The sequence below is a fragment of the Aulonocara stuartgranti genome (assembly GCF_965226115.1).
Source record: "Aulonocara stuartgranti genome assembly, chromosome: 4".
Lineage (NCBI taxonomy): Eukaryota > Metazoa > Chordata > Actinopteri > Cichliformes > Cichlidae > Aulonocara > Aulonocara stuartgranti.
In genome coordinates this window covers 37,611,415-37,629,868 of record NC_138942.1, presented here as the reverse complement: position 1 = coordinate 37,629,868, position 18,454 = coordinate 37,611,415, and the positions used below count along the sequence as shown (strand labels likewise).

The following is an 18,454-nucleotide window of genomic DNA, read 5'->3' as shown; positions in this document are numbered from 1 at the left end:
CTCCAAGAAAGCAACCAAAGAGAATAATGCAGCAGTCGGAGCCACGTGGTTAGTGAGATGATTGCTAAAGCAGGGAAGCCATTCACAGAAGGTGCATTTGTCTAAAAGTGCATATTGCAGGCTGCAAATATAGTCTGTCCGGGAAAGAAAGGTCAGTTTAGCAACATCAGCCTTTCTGCCAACACCGCAGCAGATCGCATTTCTGACCTGTCAAGTGACATTTATGACCAACTGTGTGAGAAAGCCAAATGTTTCAGTGTATACTCAGTCGCTCTTGATGAGACCACAGACATCACCGACACTGCCCAGCTCCCAATGTATGTCCGTGGTGTTGATGACAGTTTTGAAGTGATGGAGGAGCTGCTCACAGTAATTCCAATGCATGGCCAGACCACCGCTCAGCAGATATTTACAAGCTGTGTGATGCCATTGAGAATGTTGGTTTGCCATGGAAGAGGTTTGTTGGAATAACAACAGATGGAGCGCCATCAATGACAGGGAGGAAACATGGACTGGTGGCACAAAACAAACTGGAAGAGGAAGGCGTGGAGGAGGCCATTGCTCTGCACTGCATCATCCATCAGCAGGTCCTTTGCAGCAAATGCCTGAAGTTTGACAATGTGATGTCTATTGTTGTGAAATGCATCAACCAAATCAGATCCAGGGGCTTAAAGCACCGAAGGTTCTGTGCTTTTTTAGAGGAAATGGAGTCAGAATATGGGGATGTGCTCGACTTCACTGAGGTACGTTGGCTCAGCAGGGGAAATGTATTAAAGAGACTTTTTGAGTTGAGAGCAGAAGTGAAGCCTTCATGGAGAAGGATGGAGTTAGTGTTCCTGTGCTAACTGATCCCAAATGGCTCATGGACTCAGCTTTTCTTGTTGATATGACACATGAGCTTAATGTACTGAACAAGACGTTACAAGGCCAGGGGCAACTTGTCAGTGCTGCCTATGACAACGTGAGAGCATTCTCCACAAAACTGGCGCTCTGGAAAGCTCAGCTCTCTCAGACAAACCTTTGCCATTTCCCAGCATGCAAGGCACTCGTGGATGCAGGCACACCATTCAGTGCTGACGAGTATGTTGATGTCATTTTGAGGCTACAGGAGGAATTTGATCACAGATTTGCTGACTTCAAGACACACAGAGCCACCTTTCACATTTTTGCGGACCCCTTCTCCTTTGATGTGCAAGATGCCCCTTCTGTGCTTCAAATGGAGCTCATTGAGCTGCAGTGCAACTCTGAACTCAAAGCAAAGTTCAGGGAGGTGAGTGGAAAAGCAGACAAGCTTGGACAATTTTTGAGAGAATTGAGCCCTAGTTTCCCTCGGCTTTCCCGAATGTTCAAGCGGACCATGTGCCTTTTTGGTAGCACATACTTGTGCCAAAAGCTCTTCTCCATTTTGAACTTCAATAAGTCCAAGTACAGGTCCAGACTTACGGATGATCATCTTCAAGACATACTGAGGGCCGCAACTGCTTCCTCCCTCAGGCCAAATCTGGCTCGGCTATGCGAGAGGAAACGCTGCCAGGTCTCTAGCAGCAAGGAGTAGGCAAGAGAAGCCATGTTCAGAAGAACAGTTCATTTTCTACAGTGTTCCATTCATGTTCAGAAGAAGGTTATAGAACTGTTAATACAGACATTTCAATCTAAATACAGCAGATATAGAAGACTGAAAGAAACACACAAGTTCACTGACTAAAAATATCTTATTATTGTTTTATTTATGTATTACAGATTGATTTATTTTCTTATTAATTCTTAATTTGTTTATTTATTTTTCATATTTTGTGTTAAAAAATAAAAATAAAGAGATTTGAGAAGATTGGAATTTTTTAACCATGCCTTTCCTGTGGAAAACCTAATGCGGCCCAGCCTCACCCAGACTCTGCCTGCAGCGGCCCCCAGCTAAATTGAGTTTGAGACCCCTGTCCTACACCATAAATCAGTAAGAGAGGGTACGACCTCTCTCATGGCCCCAAGTGGTGTGTGCATGCCAGAGCACTCTGGAAGGCACACAGAGTCTTTACAGACTACTCAGGATCAAACCTCTATCATTATGCAATCGATTATACAACTCTAAGCATATATGAGTAAATATTTCTAAGCATAAATGACAATCAACAATATAAACCTTACAGCTGGTTTTAATAACAGAATTCATTTGTTTCTCAAACGAGAAAGAGCTATCGAGAAACACTCCTAAATCTTTAGTTCTTAACTTTTCCAGTGGGCCAAGGTCAACATTATCTGCTAATGCTAAATAGGCTGCCGTTATTAACTAATGCTAATTTGACATGAATTAGCATTATGCACTAATGCTAACACTTACTTTTTTTAAAAATGTGAGTAGCTAATGCTAACACTATTTCCCTTAACTTTATAACAATGTGAACGGCTAATGCTAACACTCTTTTTCCTAGCATTATAACATCTGAGCTGCTAATGCTAAGTAGGCTGCCATTAGCACCTACGTCTAATTTAAGGCAAATACGCATTAGAACCTAATGCTCATATCGTTTTCCTTTGCTTTATAACAATGTGAGCAGCTACTGCTAAATAGCATTAGCTAATAACAGCAGTCTAATTTAATGCAAGTTAGCCTCATTTGCATTACAACGATGTGAGGAGTTAACGCTAAGTATGCTGCCATTAGTGGCTAATTCTAATTAGGGGTGAATAAATATTACCAGCTAATGCTAATATCGTATTCTCTTCCCTTTTAACAATGTGAGCAGCTAGTGCTAGGTAGGCTGATGCTAGCAGCTAATGCTAAAGCTAATTTAATGTGAATTAGCATCACATTAGTGAGGAGTTAATGCTAAGTAGACTGCCATTAGCAGGTAATGCTAATTTTAGGTGACTAGGAATTGGCAGATAATGCTAATACCATATTTTCTTGCTTTATAACAATGTGACCAGCTAATGCTATGTAGGTTGCCGTTATTAGCTAATACTAATTTGAGGTGAATTAGCATTATCCCCTTATGCTAACAATGTTTTTTCTTACTTTTTAACAATACAAGTAGCTAATGTGAACACTTTTTTTTTTTATTGAATTCTAATTTTTCCCTTGCGATGTGAAGAGTTAATGCTAAATAGGATGCCATTAGTGGCTAATTCTAATTTTAGATGAGAAAGCATTAGAAGCTAATGCTAATACCATATTTTCTTGCTTTATATCAATATTAGTAGGTAATGCTAAGTACGTAGCCATTATTAGCTAATGCTAATTTAGGTGAATTAGCATTATCCACTAATGCTAACACTGTTTTTGCCAACTCTTTTCCCTTGCATTATAACAATATGAGCAGCTAATGCTAAGAAGGCTGCCATTATTAGGTAATGCTAATTATTATGTGTGTTAGCATTATCCGCTGCTGCTAGCAATGTTTTATCTTACCTTTTAACAATATCAGCAGCTAATGCTAACACTACTTTAATTTCAGTTAAACCTACTTAGCATTAATTAACTTCATTTAGCATTAAGAAGTTTTTGCTATAGGCTACCATTAGTGGCTAATGCTAATTTTAGGTAAATAGAAATTGGCAGCTAATGCTAATACCATATTTTCTTGCCTTATAACAATGTGACCAGCTAATGCTAAGCAGGTGCCATTATTAGCTAATACTAATTTGAGATGAATTAGCATTATCCGCTTATGCTAACAATGTTTTTTCTTACTTTTTAACAATACGCCATTAGTGGCTAATTCTAATTTTAGATGAAAAAGGATTAACAGCTAATGCTCATATTGTTTGCTTTGTAAGAATGACAGCAGCTAATGATATGAAGTCTATTAACTAATGCTAATTTGATGAGAATTAGCATTATCCGATAATGGTAACTCTTTTCCCCTGCATTATAACAATGTCAGGAGTTAATGCTAAGTAGACTGCCATTAGGGGCTAACTCTAATTAGGGGTGAATAATTATTAGCAGCTAATACTAATACCGTTTTCTCTTTTTCCTTATAACAACTTGAGCAGCTAATTCTAATTTGATGCGAATTAGCATTATATTAGTGAGCAGTTAATGCTAAGTAGGCTGCCATTATTAACTAATACTACGTTGACGTGAATTAGCATTATGCGCTACTGCTAATACTGTTTTCTCTTACTTATTAAAAATGATAGTAGCTAATACTAATACTCTTTTCCGTTGGGTAACAACAAAGTGAGGAATTAATGCTAAGTTGGCTGCTTTTAGCGGCTTATTCTAATTAGGGGTGAATAATTATTAGCAGCAAATGCTAATACCGTTTTCTCTTTCCTTATAACAATATGAGCAGTTAATGCTAATTTGATGTAAATTAGCATTATATTAGTGAGGAGTTAATGCTAAGTAGGCTGCCATTAGCAGCTAAAGGTAATTTGAGGTGAATAAGCACTAGTAGCTAATGCCAATACCCTTTTCTCTTGTGTTATAATGATGTGAAACGTTAATATTGTTCTCAAACAACAGAATGAGAATGAAATATTGATTCTAACAGGGCCCGTAAACAGCATTAGCTTAGCAGCATTAGCTTATCAGAGTCTCCATCATGGTCACACAAATCCTTAGCGGAGCAAAGTGGCCTACTTAGCAATAGCTGCTGTAGAAAGCAAAGGGAAAACAGTATTAGCATTAGCTGCTAAATGTGCACTTGAGAACAAATCTATTGTGAATTCAGCCGTGAATGTAGTGTTTCCAGTAAGCTTCCATTTCCAAATGTTAGCTGCTCCTGTCTGCCTCTTTGTCACACACACAGACTGAAATGATTCACAGCCTTGTTTCATCCTTCTGTCAGTGTCACTGACTGTCACTGTGACTGTGGACATACAGCATGGGAAACACACACATGGCTGATGCTTGTATCTAAAGTTACAAAATGTTGTCTCTGTCCAAATATTACCTAACTGTAAGTCTACTTTTAATGAAACTCTCAACATGACTTATCAGTTATCATTAATGTTCCTGCAAACAGACTCCTTGAAGACCCCCTACATAAATATCCATGTACTATCCAGCTAGACTAGTGTGTCTGTCCCTGAAAATATTCCTGCATGTGTGATTGTTCATGTCTCATCTGCAGGAAACAAACAGGAAGTGAGTGAAAGACACAGGAAATGATTCCAGCTCTTCCTCCTATATCAGACATTCTCTCCATACCTGAGAGTGTCCAGTCTCCAGCCTGGATCCTTCAGTCCAGCCGACAGAAGCTTCATTCCTGAGTCACCTGGATGATTGTAGCTCAGGTCCAGCTCTCTCAGATGGGAGGGGTTGGAGGTCAGAGCTGAGGCCAGAGAAGTACAGCCTTCCTCTGTGATCAGACAGCCTGACAGACTGCAGACACACAAAACAACAATCCATCTGTTATCCATCTCTATAGCAGCATAACTAAGTGATGGTTCAGGGTCACCTGATCCAGCTCTAACTATAAGTTTTATCAAAAAGGAAAGTTTGAAGCTGATCGTCAAAGTAGAGAGGGTGTCTGTCTCCTGAACTCAAACTGGGAGCTGCTTCCACACCCAGTCCAACATAGCCAGGCTTTCTTTGCTGCTTTGACAAAACCTCAAATCCCAGTCAGAGATGGTGAGCATCATCACAGTGATGATCATTTCTCTGTTAACCCAGGCTTTCTGCTTCAGGATCTGTGCACGCTCACAGAACAAGGAGACCTTTAAACATCATTTCACTAAATGGATGGACTGAGCTCAGCCTACAGATGAACTGGATAAATAAAGATTTGACCTCAGTGTGCTCAGTGTTCCTGTCTATTCCTAACATATTCCTAACATGATAGCTGCACTTTAGAGCTCTAAAACTGGAACTGACACATATTTAAACTCCACATGTTACTCAGTACATTCAGTTCTGACACTCGCCCACAGTCCAACAAAGGAAACATGGAGATCACATCAGTTTGTCACCAAAGTCTAATTATTCCAGAGGGCAGTGTTGATACAACTAAAGTTATTTTTAAGCAAAGTTGAGTTTTTTATCGTCGGAGTACTTCAAGTCTGAAGTATCATTTAAATGCATTACACGCTGTTGATGGCAGCAAACAAACCACCCAAACAAACAGAGGTGGGAGGCTTGGGCAGACTACGTAGATTCAGCTAGTGGGAGGAGTCAAGATAAACCAAAGAAAGACAAGCTAACAGACGCCACAGTGAAGTGAGTAGCTACAAACTTCAGGCCAATTAGTGTTGTTGAAGAAGTCGGTCTGAGGAACGTTCTTAGGATCAACAAATGACCGCATGTATGAGCCTCCCTCAAGACGCACCATCACAAGAAGAACACATGAGCTGTAGAAAAAGGAGAGACTACGACAGCCACAGCGTTACAACGTGCACCAGCTGTTGGTCTCTCTGTAGACCTGGGAGTTATAGTACATGATATTAATGAAGACTGGGAGCTGCATTCTATAGCAAACAATTTGTTATGAGGTAATCAGCTGATCTTACTTTAACCGGAAGCCCTTCACAATAATTGCAAAGCCTTTATTTTGTCCAACTACCATCAGTTCGTCTGTACTGATGGTAACTTAAAGTCACACTAATGCAGTTTAGTTTGTATAGTGTAAGTAGTAGAAGTATACTACAGTACTCTGATCACTGATAGGATAGATTTATGTAGATATACACCTTTGTGTTTAACATTACTGCATTATAGTACTGTGATCTTTGACCTTATATATGTTCATGTTAGCTATACTGACGTATGCATATAACTGGATATGTATCTTATCTATTCATCTTATTTGTCATGTATTTGTATTGTGTACTTCCTTTTTGTAAGAAACCACACACGTGATCACAGCCACAAGAATCAATCAGTGAAAGAATAAAGTGCCTCAAACCAAACCTTAAGCTCCTTATTCCACACGCTGGGCCTTCAGTGGTGCTCTGGCTGACACACCAGAGTGACTGGAGTGCTAAAGAGTGAATCGGACACACCAGTGTAATCCCTGATATCTCCACTACATTTAATCGTCCTTCAGCCTGTGGCTGCAGTTAGCTGGTCTGCTAGTTAGCTGGTGTGCTAGTTAGCCGGTGTGCTATTTAGCCGGTTCGCTAGTCAGCTGGTGTGCTAGTTAGCTGGTATGCTAGTTAGCCGGTTCGCTAGTCGGCTGGTGTACTAGTTAGCCAGTGTGCTAGTTAGCCGGTTCGCTAGTTAGCTGGTCTGCTACTTAGCTGGTTTGCTAGATAGCCGGTGTGCTAGTTAGCTGGTGTGCTAATTAGCAGAAATGTGACTTTACAGCTCGTCCTCACTCACTGACATTAGTCAGATATGACTGAATCTATATCACACTTAAAGCTTTCTGTAAATGAAAGGCTCAGTGAAAACGAGGCACTTCAGTCAATTTTAAAACACACACTCTGAATATAACCTGATCCAGACCAGGTTATAGGTTCAGCATCAGTAACCACGGTGATGTAGCCAGGTAAACACTTATGCATTTATGCTCACAATCACTCCAGTTAACCCAGCATGCATGTTTTTGGACTGTGGGAGGAAGCAGAGAACCTGAAGACAACCTACACAGGCCACACTATCACCCTTATTTACAGAATTATAATTTAATTGGGTGATAAAGTAAAGAAAATAAATATTTTAATAAAAAAATATTCATAAATGAACTATTATTCAAGTAAGTAAGTAGAATATATTTATATAGCACATAATCTCGTTTGTATAGAAATGTCTTCATCTGCTTTTTCAAAGAGTCAGTGGAGTCTAGACAGCATAAAGATAACAGCAGGGAGTTCCACAGCCTCGGTGCCTGAAAAGCTCGATCCCCACGTGTGTTGAACCGAGTCTGTGGGACCAATAGTGACCTCTGACCTAAAGACCTAAGTGCTCGGTATGAAGCATGAGGTTTCAACAGGTCAGAGATGCACTGAGGAGCTTCACCATGTACAGCTCTAAAAGTTATGAGTATAATGTTAAAATGAACCCTAAAATTTAGTGGCAACCAATGAAGAGAAGCCAAAACTGGAGTAATGTGTGACCTCTTGTTTGTGCCAGTTAAAAGTCTCGCCGCAGCATTCTGTACAGTGTGAAGCTCCAGAGCTGATTTGTTGAGACAAGTAAAAAGACCATTACAATACTCCAAGTGAGTAGAGATAAAAGCATGAAGAATCATCTCAAGTTCTGCCTTTGACACCAGTCTGAGTTTAGAAATGTTTCTTGGATGATAAAAACAGTTTTGAAACAGTTGTTTAGAGAGTTTCTCAAGCAACATTGAACTGTCGAAAATAACACCTAAGTTTCTGAGACTCGATTTAATGGAAGGACCTAAAAACTGATCTGCTGCCTAATTTCTGAAGACATGTGATCAGGAGCAATGATCAAAGTTTCTGTTTTATCCGTATTAAACTGGAGAAAGTTGAAGTTTCACAATTATTTGATTCCTGAAAGACAATTATTTAAACAAGAAAATGTATCAAACTGAGAATCTTTGAAAGAACAGTATAACTTAATGTCTGAATGTCATCAGCGTAGAGATGATAAGAAATATTATTGTAATATCTGATAATTTGGCCTAGAGCAGGGGTGGGGAACTCCAGGCCTCGAGGGCCGGTGTCCTGCAGGTTTTAGGTCTAACCCTGGGTCAGCACACCTGAATCAAATTCATTACCAGGCCTCTGGAGAACCTCAGGACGTGTTGAGGAGGAATTTAACCATTTAAATCAGATGTGATGGATCAAGGAAACATCTAAAAACTGCAGGACACCAGCCCTCGAGGCCTGGCGTTTGTCACCTGTGGCCTAGAGGACGTATATAAACCAAAAAGAGAATCGGGCCTAAAACAGATCCTTGAGGTACCCCAGAAGGCAGAACGGATGTTTCAGACAACACATGATTCATACAGACAGTCAAAGATCTCTCAGATACAGTAGATACGACAAACCATTTTAAAGCAACACCAGTAATCCTGAACAAGTCCTTCAGCCTATTTATCATGATGCTGTGATCAACAGTATCAAAAGCAGAGGAGACATCCAACTCAGTGCACTCTCCAGAGTCTGCTGCCATCAGAATGTCACCACACACTTTAAGTTAAGCCATCTCAGTGGAGGACAGTTTACAGAAACCAGACTGGAAAATGTCCAGAACACTGTTTTTCTCCAGAAAGTCGTTAAGTTGTTCTGCAACTGTTTTTTCCACGTTCGTTCAATGATTCATTACAATCAGATTTAGTATAGACTGGTACACGAGGAATATCAGGAGAGACAATTTTCATAATTGTATCAAACAATACTTTGGTTCTTTTCTGAAGCCATTAGATTTGAAAACTATTCAGTTCCAGCTTTTTTATCATGTTGTTAAGTGAGGATATTGATTCCTTGAGATGTACTCGATGAACCTCAAGCTTGGAAGCCTTCCATAAACGTTCTAACTTGACAGAATATCTCTTGAAATTTTGAGTATTTTCATTTATCCAGGGATAGAAATTTGAAGAATGGACAACACTTTGCTTCAGAGGTGCCGCTGTGTCTAAATAAAATGGACAAAGTGTTGTCTCCAGGAGTTTAGCTGATTTAGAGTGGCCAGGTACGGTGGGTGTGCTCCGGTTAAAGAACACGGAGGCAGACTTCCAAATTCAGGTGATTTATTCGGTCTGTAGTGAGGATACAGTCACCTGACCTAAACCCAGTGGAGATGGTTTGGGATCAGTGTTGGGCAAGTGACTTTGAACAAGTAATTATAGTTAGTAGTTACCAAGAAGTAACTAGTAACTATTAGAGATGGACCGATCCGATATTACGTATCGGTATCGGTCCGATACTGACCTAAATTACTGGATCGGATATCGGAGAAAAATAAAAAATGTAATCCGATCCATTAAATATCACGAAAGCACCTCACAAAACTTGCAACACGCCGTAACTCACCTCAGAACGTTAGCACGTCGGAGCAGTATGCATCACGTGATAGAGCGGCTGTGGCATGCAGGACCTGTCGGTGGTCTGGATAACATTTGGAGCTTCGCTAGCAACCCGGCATTTCATCTCCGACAAAGTTATCCCCGAGAGAAGTAAAGCAAGTGTGTAAGTCCATCTCTGAATGTTTGTAAAGCATTCCTGCGTTAAGCTTAACAAACGACTGCCTCTTCTTGCTGCTACTTCAATCATGAAACTGCTTAATGATCAGCTGATCGGCTTTTCTGTCGCGAGTCCGTGTCTCTAGTTTGTTTTTGGCCCACTTTGCACCAGAAAGAGGAAACCAGCGGCTGAACAACAGCAGCACGTTTAAGCTTGATCAGCTGTTGTTAGAATTTATTTAATATTACTTTCTACACCAGGATCTTTTTCTACGTAGCTGACGCTGGTAACTGTGCAGGGGCGGATCTAGCAAAGTTTAGTCAGGGGGGCCGATAGGGCATTAACAGGGAAAAGGGGGCACAAAGACATACTTTTCTTTCTTATTCTCATTTAAAATGTCTAGCTTTTAATAAATAATTATCTGACACACAAAGTTTTAATTTGATGTAAAATGAATAGAAGTCAATTACTGTATATAGTGACTATTAAGTCTAATATATATATACCCTAGTAAGCTATAGTACTTTTTCCTTTGGGAAGGTACCATCTGTGCAGTCTGCAATTTTGTTGAAGAAAGATGTTGAATCTATTTAATATTTCTTGAAAAATAATTGATTTCTGTGCATTTTTTTTCACACTGCATCAAATTAAGGTTGATTACATCGATTAAGCATCATGAGGTGGAGCGTGAGGGGTGGTTCCCTATTTTTTATTTATTTATTTTTGTTGTTGCTGGGAGTTGGAACCCTATTAGTTAGGTTGCTTAATATTTATGCTAAGTACTCTTTAAAATACCAGAATAGGGAGGATGGTGTAGGTTTAAGTTTATTAGATTGATCAGTATTGCTGAACTATGAAATATTTTTTTTTGCATACAGGTATAACAGAATAGCTTTAGTGTAGTTGTTGTTTTAAACTTGAGTATGAACTTATACAAAATGCAGCAAGATATTTAAAAAAACAGTTTTGTTGATTAAAAAACATTATATCGGATTCATATCGGTATCGGCAGATATCCAAATTTATGATATCGGTATCGGTATCGGACATAAAAAAGTGGTATCGTGCCATCTCTAGTAACTATACTACTAACTATAGTTAACTCTACGTAGTTACTTAGAGTTAAAATATTGTAAGTCAGTTACTAAAAGTAATTAATTACTTGAAAAGTAACTATTGCGTTACTTTAAAAAAAATGTTCAACCCTCTGGGGTCCAGGGTATAATTGCCCATTTTTAACTACTTTTGATTTGACCTCTATATTCCACCTTTAAAAACTATTTACTTTGCCTGTTTGGTATCATTCTTTTCAGCACAACCTCACGTGTCTGAATTTACAGTTATGTTTTCATTTTGACATACTGTATTAACACAATTGACCTAAAATCAGACAAAAAACAATATGAGTAGAAAAAGTTATATTTTTTACTGTTACAACCACAAACATGTTTAATAAATCATTAACTTGAAATCTAATAATTTTAATATTTTAATAATATTTTAATAATAATAATAATAATAATAATAATAATGGATTGCATTTATATAGCGCTTTTCGGGCCTTAAAGTGCTTTACAATGCCACTATTCATTCACTCTCACATTCACACACTGGTGGAGGCAACTACAGTTGTAGCCACAGCTGCCCTGGGGCAGACTGACAGAAGCGAGGCTGCCATATCGCACCATCGGCCCCTCTGGCCATCACCAGTAGGCGCTAGGTGAAGTGTCTTGCCCAAAGACACAATGACCGAGACTGTCCGAGCCGGGGCTCGAACCGGCAACCTTCCGGTTACAAGACGAACACCCTTAAAATCCTATACACAAGGTTTGCAAACAACCATTTTGTTATTTGTAACAATTTACCTTTTACCTTGATTTTTTAAAAATAACTATTTCAAACTATTTACAGAACAATCAGCTGTTCTGCATTAAATAAGATGCCACAAATTATTTGTGCCACTCCAAAAAAATAATTTCTGTCCACCATAAAGGAGAACATCACAGCCTGATACCTGCAGGTCTGACAGCAGCAGGTGTATCACTGCTGTTTCTACCTGGAGACACCGTTTACACTGTAATCTGCATTTGCTGGTTTTGTGGCAGCACCTGTAACAATTCCATTCAATTCAACTCTATTTATATAGTGCCAAATCACAACAGTCGCCTCAGGGCACTTAACATTCAGCAATTGCCTCATTGTTCTGACAGACAACATAAAACTATCCACTACACTACACACTAACTTTTTTTGTTCTTTTTTCCCCTACACACTAACTACACAACACAACATACTATGCACACACTCCAAATACGCTAAACGTCACAAATCTCTCACATCTCACACCGTCACTCCTAAAACTTCCCCCTCTTCCTAAACAACCAAATGTCATGTTGCTATTAGAGATGGACCGATCCGATATTACGTATCGGTATCGGTCCGATACTGACCTAGAAGACTGGATCGGATATCGGAGAAAAATAAAAAATGTAATCCGATCCATTAAATATCACGAAAGCACCTCACAAAACTTGCAACACGCTGTAACTCACCTCAGAACGTTAGCATGTCGGAGCAGTATGCATCACGTGATAGAGCGGCTGTGGCATGGGACCTGTGGTCTGGATAGCATGTGGAGCTTCGCTAGCAACCTGGCATTTCATCTCCGACAAAGTTATCCCCGAGAGAAGTAAAGCAAGTGTGTAAGTCCATCTCTGAATGTTTGTAAAGCATTCCTGCGTTAAGCTTAATGAGCGACTGCCTCTCGCTCTCCGGCTGCTACTTCAATCGTGAAACTGCTTAAATGATCAGCTGATCGGCTTTTCTGTCGCGAGTCCGTCTTTGTTTTTGGCCCACTTTGCACCAGAAAGAGGAAACCAGCGGCTAAACAACAGCAGCACGTTTAAGCTTGATAAGCTGTTGTTAGAATTTATTTAATATTACTTTCTACACCAGGATCTTTTTCTACAGCTGACGGCTGGTAACTGTGCAGGGGCGGATCTAGCAAAGTTTAGCCAGGGGGGCCGATAGGGCATGAACAGGGAAAAGGGGGCACAAAGACATACTTTTCTTTCTTATTCTCATTTAAAATGTCTAGCTTTTAATAAATAATTATCTGACACCCAAAGTTTTAATTTGATGTAAAATGAATAGAAGTCAATTACTGTACATAGTGACTATTAAGTCTAATATATATACCCTAGTAAACTATAGTACTTTTTCCTTTGGGAAGGTACCATCTGTACAGTCTGCAATTTTGTTGAAGAAAGATGTTGAATCTATTTAATATTTCTTGAAAAATAATTGATTTCTGTGCATTTTTTTTCACACTGCATCAAATTAAGGTTGATTACGTCGATTAAGCATCATGAGGTGGCGCGTGAGGGGTGGTTCCCTATTTTTTATTTATTTATTTTTGTTGTTGCTGGGAGTTGGAACCCTATTAGTTAGGTTGCTTAATATTTACGCTAAGTACTCTTTAAAATACCAGAATAGGGAGGATGGTGTAGGTTTAAGTTTATTAGATTGATCAGTATTGCTGAACTATGAAATATTTTTTTTGTATACAGGTATAACAGAATAGCTTTAGTGTAGTTGTTGTTTTAAACTTGAGTATGAACTTGCAGACTTGCAAAATGCAGCAAGATATTTTAAAAAACAGTTTTGTTGATTAAAAAACACTATATCGGATTCATATCGGTATCGGCAGATATCCAAATTTATGATATCGGTATCGGTATCGGACATAAAAAAGTGGTATCGTGCCATCTCTAGTTGCTATATCATTTTTTTGATTGGTCGACATGGTTCATTTTTCCACCAACAGGAAAGGGATGATTTGGGTTTTTTTGCTCATAAGCAGAGAGTGCTTGCTGTGCTGTCCTTAGACAGTAAAAGTGACGAAACTATTGAGGAAAAAAACCCTGCGTATATATTGTTTATCATGACTCTGGTTTTATGTGACCTATCAACACAATTTAAAAACTGGTATATGTCACCTTGTTGCTTTGTAATCTTGAAGTGGTCATGTGATTGGCTTACCATGAATACTTTATTCTTCCTCAGCCAAACAGCAGCACTCATGCGATTGTTTTGCCCCCTTAGCTCCAGGTGTTGTGCCAAAAAGTGATCGTCTGCCAGAAAGTGATCGCTGTCCGCGGGAGTGCATGCAGCTGCTTAACCCTTTAAAGCCGGTCAGAGTGGGCACACTCTGTTTTGCGTAACATAATATTCCAGAAACACGCTTTGCCGATCCGATCAGCTGTTTGTAACACTTCCTACTTTGGAATTGACATCAGCGTGAACTATCGCATATCCGCCATGACCTGCCCAAAACCGGAAGTGATGTCATTTTTGCAGAAATGTATTTTTTACCATCATGGCCTCATAACCCTATACTAGTGTTTTTTTAAAGTTATGTTTGACTTTCTGACTTTCTGTGTTGTTTCTGGGATGCTTAGGACTCATATTGCACTGCTGGAAATAGTTTATTTTGATGCATATGCTGCTTTTTTGCAAATTTGCACTATAATATTTATTTTCGTTTTTCCTGCAGTGTATAGAAATTAGTGTATTTCAAAAATAAAACTATGAAGACACTCAAAATAAATTTCATGTGGTGGGAAACTATTTTGTGCAACTTTTTTGCATTTACAGTTTTGAGGGATAAGCCTCTTAAATTTCTCTAACTAGAAATATATGTTAAAAAACAAAAACGATTTTCAAATTTTTTTTAGTTTATTGCACTTTTTGCAATTTATGTAATTTCTATGCACTTAATGCATGCATATTATTAAAATTTAGGCTGTAATGGTTGTATTGATGTAGAGCAACTTGAAATGCTCCCAAAAATGGCTCCACAGCATGTAAAAATATAATATAAGCTGTGGCGGACTTGGTTCTATGGTAAGACTTAAAGGGTTAAAGCTGTAGCGCCCAGATTACTTATAGCTACTTCCATGCAGCTGATATAAGATTGGTTGTTGAAAAATAGTAACGCAACCGCACCGAATCCAATTCAGGATTTTGATTTCCATCACACTTCCACTGGATGCCCAGCTGCTCTCCTATTATGTGATTATCATCAACACAGAACTGGAGGATAAGACCGCGGTTCTGGGGGTTGGGAAGCTCATCTTGTAACCAGAAGGTTGCCAGTAGGATCTCTCTGTCTTGGTCGTTGTGTTCTTGGAACACAAGACACTTCAGTATGTAGTTAGTACCGGGCGACTCCCCTCCCCCACATCGGCACCAGAACCCTGTATTATCTACAGGGTAAGAATGCCTGTTTTATCAAACTATGGCCATTACTACTGTGATCATTTGCAGCCCAGTGTGCCGCTCTCTCTGCTGGGATGAACCACTGGAGCTCACCCAGTCATCCCTTTCTTTCTCTCAAGAAGAAGTGAAATAAATGTATTTATTATGTTACGAGTCTAATATTCTTTAAATCAAACTGTAATGAATAAATGAAGCAAGAAGATTTGGTGGCTCCAAGTGTTGTAGAAGAAAAGATAAACATCTCATTTTGAGAAATCAGCCTTTAAAATTAAGTAAGTACTGTGAATAAAAAACTAACAGCAAACCAATCGGTAGTCGCCAATTACTTTTGAAAGTAATTCGGAGTCCAATTATCCACTCAAATGTAAATAAAAGTTCACTTGACAGCTGTATAAAGGTTACCTGTTTATACAATAATATAAGTCACATTTCAAATGATCATCTGTGGAAAAGTTTGAATCCTGACCTGAGAGTTTCCACTGCACACTGTGAACTCTTTAGTCCAGCGGACAGAAGCTTCACTTCTGAATCCTGCAGGTCAGAGTTACTCAGGTCCAGCTCTCTCAGACTGGAGGACTGGGAGCTGAGGACTGAGGACAGAGCTTCACAGCTTCTCTCTGACAGGTTACAGCCACTCAGTCTGAAAAATAAAAGACAGTCATACAACAAATACTCATGTTGAGTTTGTTAATACATTTCACAACATTAAATCTTGACTTTCTATTTTTAGAGGAAACATAAACATACTAAGAAACAACATCATATGTATGAACTTAAATAATTGAATAATTCTAACAACAAACTGTTTTCTGATCTGACCTCAGAGTATTCAGTTTACAGTTTAAACGTTGTAGTCCAGCAGACAGAAGCTTCACTCCTGAATCCTGTAGCTTTCTGATACTCAGGTCCAGCTCTGTCAGACTAGAGGACTGCGAGCTGAGAACTGAGGACAGAGCTTCACAGTTTTCCTCTGAGAGTTCACAGATGTTAAGTCTGAAGATAAAAACATGAATAAAGATTGTTGTTAAAGTGTAATCAGGGTGCAATAGCTTATTGTCTTGTGCTGAGCAGGTTAGTATAAGTTCACTTTAACTTATAAATGAATAAAAATGCTATGGAACAAGGATAACTGGATAAAGTTTACCTTTACTGGTTAAATTATTGATTATTTTTGTTAGTTGATATAAACAAAACCAAACATCAAACATATAAACAAACAGAACTAAACAGAATACAAATTGATCTGACCTCAGAATATTCAGTTTGGCGTGTGGACTCTCCACTGCAGCAGACAGAAGCTTTACTGCTGAAGCCTTCAGGCTGTTGGTACTCAGGTCCAGCTCTCTCAGACTACAGGACTGGGAGCTGACCACTGACAACAAATTTTCACAGCCTTCCTCTGAGATGTTACAGCTGCTCAGTCTGGGAGAGAAAGGGAAAAAACAAAACAAAACAAAAAATATATGTGATCAAATGAAATTTGTTTATATGTTAAACCTTTTAAAAAAAAAACAAAAAAAAACAACCTATGACACTATGAGTGCTACCAGTCCAGTGCACACGATTGGTACCTTGATGGTACCTTGCTCAGGGGTACCATCAAGGTAGCTGTTCGGTGGATTCGACCCCTGACCTTATGATCATGGGGCGACCACTCTACCTACTGAGCTAATAATTCTGTGTACACTATCATACAATATTAACTAAAACAATTATTTTAGAAAATCTTACTAATTCAGTAATTGTTATGCTATTTAACTGTGAGTAACACTGGATTTTAAACACTAGCTGTATAAAACTCCTCCTGTTAAAGGTGTGTATAAAGGAGATGAGCTGAAATGCAGACTTCATGGAGAATGTTTGCTGTCAGGATATATCAAAGACAAAGCAGAGATCCATCCAGTCTCTTCCACTAAGCCCACAGAGGGAAAGACAACCATTCTCACACACACACCTGCATGAAGTTTAGATCACCAGGTAATCTAACTGCATGTCTGTGGACAGTGGGAAGAAACTGTAGAGGACCCAGAGAGAACCCACTGTAATTCTGTGGGAACACTGGTTATGGAAGCCTTACAGTTAGATATGAATACTGTCAAGAAACAGGACCTGAGTGGCAATTTCAATTATGAAGCCCAAGTTCTCCTCCTTGAATCGCTACCTTATCGTGGTGGAGGGGTTTGTGTGTCCCAGGGATCCCAGGGGCTATGTTGTCTGGGGGCTTTTGCCCCCTGGTAGGGTCTCCCATGGCAAATTGGTCTTGGGTGAGGGACCAGACAAAGAGCGATTCAGAAGACCCTTATGAAAAGGATATCGAGAGAACAGTTTACCCTCCCCGGGATAGGGTTACCAGGGCCCCCCCCTGGAGCCAGGCCCGGGGAGGGTGCCCGAGGGCGAGCGTCTGGTGGCCGGGCCTTAGTCCATGGGGCCCGGCCGGGCACAGCCCGAAGAGGAGACATGGGCCCATCCTCCCGCAGGCCCACCACCCGCAGGAGGCGCCATAGGGGTCGGGTGCATTGTGTGCCGGGTGGCGGCCAGGAGCGGAGGCCCTGGTGGACTGACCCCCAGCTGCCAAGACTGGCAATAGGGACATGGAATGTCACCTCTCTGGTGGGGAAGGAGCCTGAGTTAGTGCGTGAGGTTGAGAGGTACCGGCTAGATATAGTCGGGCTCACCTCTACGCATGGCTTGGGCTCTGGAACCAGTCTCCTGGAGAGGGGCTGGACTCTGTCTCAGTCTGGAGTTGCCCCTGGTGAGAGGCGGCGGGCTGGGTGGGTATTCTAATATCCCCTCGGCTTGCTGCCGGTACGTTGGGGATTTTCCCGGTGGACGAGAGGGCTTGTTCCCTGCGCCTTAGGGTTGGGGAACGGGTCCTGACTGTCATCTGCGCTTATGCGCCGAGTGGCAGTTCAGAGTTCCTAGAGTCCCTGGGGGGGGGGGGGGGGGGGGGTGCTGGAAGGTGCTCCACCTGGAGACTCTGTTGTCCTGCTGGGAGACTTCAATGCTCACGTGGGTAACGACAGCGAGACCTGGAGGGGCGTGATTGGGAGGAACGGCCTCCCTGATCTGAACCCGAGCGGTGCTTTGTTATTGGACTTCTGTGCTAATCACAGTTTGGCCATAATGAACACCCTGT

At 40.3% G+C, this 18,454-nt stretch overlaps 1 protein-coding gene and 1 long non-coding RNA gene across 2 annotated transcripts in view; one reads left to right on the top strand and one right to left on the bottom strand.

Annotated features, from left to right (window-relative positions):
* Positions 1–18,454, bottom strand: part of LOC309704923 (uncharacterized protein) — a 535,689-nt gene that overhangs the window by 5,869 nt on the left and 511,366 nt on the right. The window contains exons 12-15 of the mRNA XM_082530433.1: positions 16,567–16,740; positions 16,138–16,311; positions 15,785–15,958; positions 5,156–5,329 (exon numbers count right to left, since the gene is read on the bottom strand). Coding sequence (XP_082386559.1) covers positions 5,156–5,329; positions 15,785–15,958; positions 16,138–16,311; positions 16,567–16,740 — 696 coding nt within the window. The remainder of the gene's footprint in view (positions 1–5,155; positions 5,330–15,784; positions 15,959–16,137; positions 16,312–16,566; positions 16,741–18,454) is intronic.
* LOC309705063 overlaps positions 1–18,454 on the top strand; it is a 270,569-nt gene that overhangs the window by 215,239 nt on the left and 36,876 nt on the right. The gene's annotated exons all lie outside the window — the stretch shown is intronic.